General features: G+C 42.6%; 1 protein-coding gene across 1 annotated transcript in view; it reads left to right on the top strand.

Annotated features, from left to right (window-relative positions):
* The first annotated feature begins 1,596 nt into the window (after positions 1-1,596).
* The window catches only part of LOC133052978 (histone-lysine N-methyltransferase PRDM9-like), a 38,892-nt gene continuing 33,944 nt past the window's right edge, over positions 1,597-6,544 (top strand). The window contains exons 1-4 of the mRNA XM_061137734.1: positions 1,597-1,672; positions 2,079-2,195; positions 2,482-2,589; positions 6,134-6,183. Of these exons, the coding sequence (XP_060993717.1) occupies positions 1,597-1,672; positions 2,079-2,195; positions 2,482-2,589; positions 6,134-6,183 (351 nt within the window). The remainder of the gene's footprint in view (positions 1,673-2,078; positions 2,196-2,481; positions 2,590-6,133; positions 6,184-6,544) is intronic.

Genomic DNA, 6,544 nt, shown 5'->3' with positions numbered 1-6,544 from the left:
GGCTCATCACTGTCACTTCTACTTTCAGGTTAAAAACCCTCCAAGTTTTTTCTAACATCCTTATTCCACGCATTGTGTTTAAATCTTTGACCACACGGTGTTTATCTTGTGTCTCCTCAGAATGCAGTTAATTACACCGTTTCCCTTGAATAATGCAGTACTCACCACAAAGAGTTCTTGACAAAACTGGATTTGATAACGTAGGGTACAGGTGGGCCTAGGATAAACTCCGGGAGCACGGTTACAGTCTGGTGGAGCCGATATACGAGTTGAGGGCACTGGAAAGAAACATTCAGCCTGAGGACCACCCGCCCACTTGAGGATCCAGGCCTACGAGGCCATGCATGAAAACAAAGAAACCAGCCAAACGCCGCCTGCGCAGTGGAGGATTGACAGACACGCCCACAGAGCAGCCAATCCCCGAGCGGAGGGGCGGGGCCTCCATCACGCTCTGCACACCTCCAGGCGCCTATTGGCCAGACTGCTTCAGTCACATCACCGATTGGTCGCTTGTGCCTGACAGGGTACAGGTAGGCTGCTGGCCCTTCACTTCACCTCAGCGCGGAAGGACTGTACGTTGCTGAACCTCTAGCTCTCCTGGGGACAGGGTGGGCAGCGCGGCAGGACAGCTGGGAGGCTGACAGGAAAGTGCCCTGTGCAGCCCTCATAAACCCTTAGCCTAATGGCTTCAAATTCCAGGGTGGGAGGTCCGAAATCCTGTCAACTTTGAGTAGCCTGAGTCCTATTCTGAAGGGGGCTTGGGTCTCGTCAGCTTAGGGATTACAAGTCCCTTCACCCACCAAACCCCTTAGTGCTGCGACCCTCAAACACCTAGATTAACCCCAGTTCCCCTCAGCCTGAGGCACCCTAAAAATACCACCCGCAGAGATACCAAATTTCTTCAACCTCACAGACCCGGAATCCCTCCGCCTGCGAGCTCTTGAAACTTCCTCCTCAAGACCCTAACTGTCCTGCCTGTCAGAGACTTAAAGTCCTTTTATAAGAAACTCCTGATTTCCTCAGCCTCACAGATCCCAAGGTTTATCAACCTGCGCATTCTACATCAGCCAGAAGATCCCCAGTCCCCTCTGTCTGAGGACCCCAGTTGCTTCAGCCCAGGGGCCCAGATCTCCTCAAGCCGAGTGACTTCTCCCTTATACGTAGAACCTACGTTATGCCCAGATTTTTCTGAGTGTCCAGAAGAAGATCCTCAAAATCCTTATTGGAGAAACATTCCCTCTGCTGTACTGGAAAAGAGCCCTGATTTCAGCCTGACCCCAGTCCAGCTGTTAGGGGTTTCCGGGTCTCCTCAAGAATCCCTCCGTCACCCACAGACACTTCCCTCCCAGTGCCTTCCCTCAGAAGGCCTGAATTGTAGGGGAACCAAAGAAACCAAATCTAGTTCACATTAGGCTGATCTGTCATATCTAGTCAGGATCTGTCCATCCCACCAGTACCCTCGCCCTGACTTTCCCCTCACCTTCCTGCCCTGGACACTCCACCCAAGGAAGACAGACCAGGCTCTGGACACTGGTCTGCGCTCTCTCAGCACCTTCTTCTTCCACAGGCACCTTGGTCTTGAGCACTCCAATGGCCATGAGGACCAACAGGTCTCCAGAGGAGAGCACTGAGGGAGATGCCGGGAGAACAGAGTGGAAGCCCACGGTGAGAGGTGGAGGCGGCAAACCTGGGCTCTAAGCCAGCTCTATAGGAAAGACATGGTGCTGGTCCCTGAAGCACCACAGACTGCTTGCCTGGGCAGCTGAGTGAACTTCCCTGTGACCATACACAGGATGGAAATGCCTGGTCCTGTCTGAGATGGTGCGGGTGGAGTGGGACAAAACAGGACACTAGCTTCGTCAACTGCTCTGTGTCCAGGGAGAGTTAGGAAAATGCTCAGTGTTTGTTCAGGTAAGCAGGACACAGTCGGGAAGGAAGTCTTCATCCCTGTCTCAGTCAGGCCATCCTGCAGCTTCAGGCTACTCCCTGCACAAAAGGTGGAGGAGAAGCCTCAGCTCTAAGGTCTGACTTAGATTAGTAAATCACTGATGAAATCTATTATGTTCCTTAGGACAAAGATGCTTTCAAAGATATCTCCGTATACTTCTCCAAGGAAGAATGGGAAGAGATGGGAGAATGGGAAAAAATCCGATATAGGAATGTGAAAAGAAACTACGAAGCGCTGATTGCTATAGGTACCAGGAAGTGCTGGGTGCCTGAGCCTGGGAAACATGAAACAGGTCTTCACCCTCAGTGTTCACTTGGCCCGCTCTTAGGTGGCTCCATCTGCTCACAGGTCCCTTTTGTGTGGAGACTAAACTGGAGGAAATGTTTACAGTTCTGTACCAGAGGGAGGTTGACCCTCTTGCATTATTCTAGATTCCCCCAGCCCACCCCACTGATTCCCTGACTTTGTGATACTTTCCATTGATTCTGTGCTTTATTTCTCCTTCTTAGAACAAACATTTTGCTTCTTTCCAGGTTTCAGAGCCACTCGACCAGATTTCATGCATCACCGCAGGCAGGTCATCAAACCTCAGGTAGATGACACTGAAGATTCTGATGAAGAATGGACACCAAGGCAGCAAGGTGAGAGGCCAGGAGGATGTGGAGGTGTCTTCCTGAAACCAGCCTGGGCTTAGTTCTCAACTTCATCTCAGCCATTATCAAGGGACACATAATTTTGAGCATTCTGAAGTGGTTGTGGCCAAATATTTACATAAGCCTGAATGAAAATGAATGTATAAGTTTTCCCTTGTAATTCTCAAAAGTTTTATGGTTAAAATGTATGATTCTTTTTAAAAAAGAATTATTTGTGCTAAACATTCTTAGTGTAAGGCAGTTAAAGAAACCTTAGAAATAAATTCACCAAACAGCTTTAATACTAATCTCATTGGTTATTGGATGAAATCTCTTTGCAAAGGAAATAATTAACATATTATATTAAGATACATTATTTATGTAAGTATATAAAACAAAACCCATGATCTTCTTACCCTAAGGTTAAACTAATTCTATATTTTGATTCTGGGAAAGAATTGGAGAGACCTGTTTATTCTCCATGTTCTTTCCCACATTTCACTGACCAGAGATGGCATCAGGTAAATAAAATGAAGTACACTTATTATAAAATAGAAGTGAGCACTCACTTCCTCTTCAGCTGCTCAAAGAGTTTAGAAGAGTTAATCTTCCTAGACTGGAGAAAACAATTTAGATAGTTTTATGATTCTCCATCTGTGGATTTCTGTTCTCCCAGATTTTTAAAAATTATTTATTTAGTTTTGGCTGCACTGGGTCTTTGCTGCTGTCCATGGGTTTCTCTGGTTGCAGTAAGCGTCTTCTCATTGCAGAGCATATACAGGCTCTGTAGTTTGTGACACACAGGCTTAGTTGCCCCGCAGAAAGTGGAATCTTCCTGGACCAGCCATCAAACCTGTGTCCTCTTCATTGGCAGGCAGATTCTCATCCACTGTGCACCAGGGAAGTCCCTCTGTTCCCTGAGGCTATTAAAACTAGGGAATTGGACATGAAAACCAAACATTTGGTTGTCTGCAAAGGTGTTGACATAAGGAGAGATTCTTTACAGGGAATACATACGCCTCGGTTCACCATACACCTGCACGTCTTTATTTACCTTTTTAACAATTTCTGAGTGTATGACACACTGTTGCTAACTATGTGCACGTTAGTGTTAGTGGCCATATTGTTAATTGCTCAGTCATGTCTGACTTTGCGTACCCATAGACTGTAGCCCACCCGGCCTCTCTCTCCATGCGATTCTCTAGGCAAGAATCCTGGAGTGGGTTGCCATCTCCTCCTCCAGGTGATCTTCCCAACTCAGGGATTGGGCTTGCATCTGTTGCATCTCCTGCATTTCAGGTGGATTTTTTACCGCTGAGCCACCGGGGATATATCCACATTGCTGTATAACAAATCTGTAGAAATGTTACATCTTGCGTGACTGAAGCCCTAACCCACTGAGTGACAATTCTCCAGTCCTTCCTCCTCACAGCCCTTGGCAACCACGGTTATATTTTCTGTTTCCATGGATTTGATTAATTTAGATACCTCATAGAAGTGGAATCGGACAATATTTGTCTTTTTTGATTGGTTCATTTCACTTAGTATAATATCATCAAGGCCCATCCATGATGGAGCATATGACAGAATTCTTTTTTAAGGCCTCAAAACATTCCGTTGTGTGTATGTGGATGTAATAGCTATAACATATATCTAATATATAATCTTTATCTTTTATCCAGCAATGAACATTTAGATTGCTTACACATCGTGCCCATTGGGAATAATGCGGCAGTGACCATACATGTGCCCACTATTTAGTCAATATCTTGCTTTCAATTCTTTATGGAAACACACTCTTGAGTGAGATTGCTAGATCATACAGCAGTTCTAATTTTCTGTCGAAACTCCATACTATTTTCTAGAAAGCATGCAACATTTTACATTGCCAACTGTAGTGTATAAGGGTTCCAATTTATCCATATCCTTACCAAATATGCTATTGTCTTCTTATACATATTGCCCATCACAGAAGGTTTCAGTTTGTATTTCCCTATTGATTAGTAATATTGAGCATCTTTTCATATGTTTGTTGGGCATTTGTGTATTTTCTCTGGAGGAAGGTCTATTCAATTCCTTCTCTCACGGTTAGTCAGCTCAGACTGCCATAACAAAACAGACTGCATTCCTTAAACCAGAGAAATTTGTTTTCTTACAATGCTGGAACATGGAAATTTGATATCAAGGTGCCATCATGGTCAGTCAGTTTCTCTTCCTGGCTTATCGGTAACCTTCACACTGGTATATGCTTATTAACCCCTTATCAGATGCATATTTTACAGATATATTCTACCATCCTGGAGGTGGAATTTTCAACACTGTTTTTTTTGCCATATCTACACTCTTTTGGTTCCTGTACCTTTGTAGTATGTTCTGAAATCAGAGGCCTCCAGCTTTGCTATTCTTTCTAAGATTCTTTGCCTATTTGGGGTGCTCTGAGATTCCGTGTTAACTGTTGGATGGATTTTCTATATGCGAAAAAATTTCCATTCAGATTTTATTAGGAATTCTTTGAATCTTTAAATTGCTTTGGGTAGTATGAACAGCTTAATAATATTAAGCCTCCAAATCCATAAACACGAGACACCTATCTATTTATTTATGTCAGATTCCTTTCTGCAATACTTTGTAGTTTTCAACATGTAAGTCTTTCATCTCCTTAAGTTTATTCCTAATTACTTCATTTTTTTCAATGCTATTACAAACAAGATTCTTTGTCCAGTGTCTAAGATTCCACACTCCCAGTGCAGAGAACCTGAGTTCAGTCCCTAGTCAGGGAACTAGACCCCACATGCCGCAACAAAGACCTGGCACAAACAAATAAATAAAAATAATTTTTTTTTTTTAATTTAGCTCTTGACTGTAGCTTTAAAAAAATAAAAAATAAATAGGATTGTTTTCTTATTTTCCTTTTCGGAATGGTCATTCTTCATGCATGGAAAGATATTTGAATGTTGATTTTGTACCATGCAACTTTCTGTGCAGGATTTTTGTGTGTGTGTATTTAAAGATTTTTCTGCACAAAAAACCATGCCCCTGTGAGTAGACATAATTTTACTTCTTTCTTTCCAAATGGAAGCCTTTTGTTTCCATTTCTAACCTAAAACACTGGCTAGGACTTCTAATATTATGGTGAACAGAAATGTTGATAACGGGCATCCTTGCCTTTTTTTCTTGATCTTTTTCACTGATGACTATGATGTTAGAGCTAGATTTTCAATATATGACATTTATTATATTGCAGTCACTTCCTCCTATTTCTACATTGTTGAGTACTATTGTCATGAACGACTAGTAAATTTATTAGATACTCTACGGAACATCAGATGAGGCACAGATGAAGTTTCTTTTTTTGTTTTTTTTAATTTTAAGAAAATTATGTAATGCTCCCAGTGGAAGCACAGAAGTTGATGATACAGAAATCATCTTCCATTCCTTCTTTGGTAATCATTGTCTTTGTCACTCTCTGGCTTAGAATTATGTATCCTTAGTTAGAATACCCAGAGTTTGGAAACATTTCCCAACCAAAACACTGCTTCTCATCATTTTTTAGGTAAACCTTCCTCGATGGCCTTCAGAGTGGACCACAGTAAACACCAGAAGGTGAGTATTTCCCAAATCCTGTTGCCAAAATATCCTCCTCATGGATCCAGTCACAGGTGAGAATAGGAGGAAACACAGAGATCCAGGAGACGGCTGCCTTCCTGTCCTGGATCTTTAGCACACTGTCTGATATCATCACCACCTTTACAGTTAGTAAGAACAAAAGCAATAGTAGGCGGTTCTGTTGTTACATTATTTTCATAATGTTTCAGACTTTAAGCATTATATGTGAATAAACTTACTTAAACCTTAAATCAATCCTACAGTACCTATAAATAGGTATAGCTATCACCATTATAGATTCAAAAAATGAGGTAAAAAAAATTTGATTATATGCCTGAGATCACAGTATCACTGGTAG

Source organism: Dama dama, chromosome X, assembly GCF_033118175.1.
Source record: "Dama dama isolate Ldn47 chromosome X, ASM3311817v1, whole genome shotgun sequence".
NCBI classification, from domain to species: Eukaryota; Metazoa; Chordata; class Mammalia; order Artiodactyla; family Cervidae; genus Dama; species Dama dama.
This window is presented reverse-complemented; position numbering and strand designations above follow the sequence as displayed.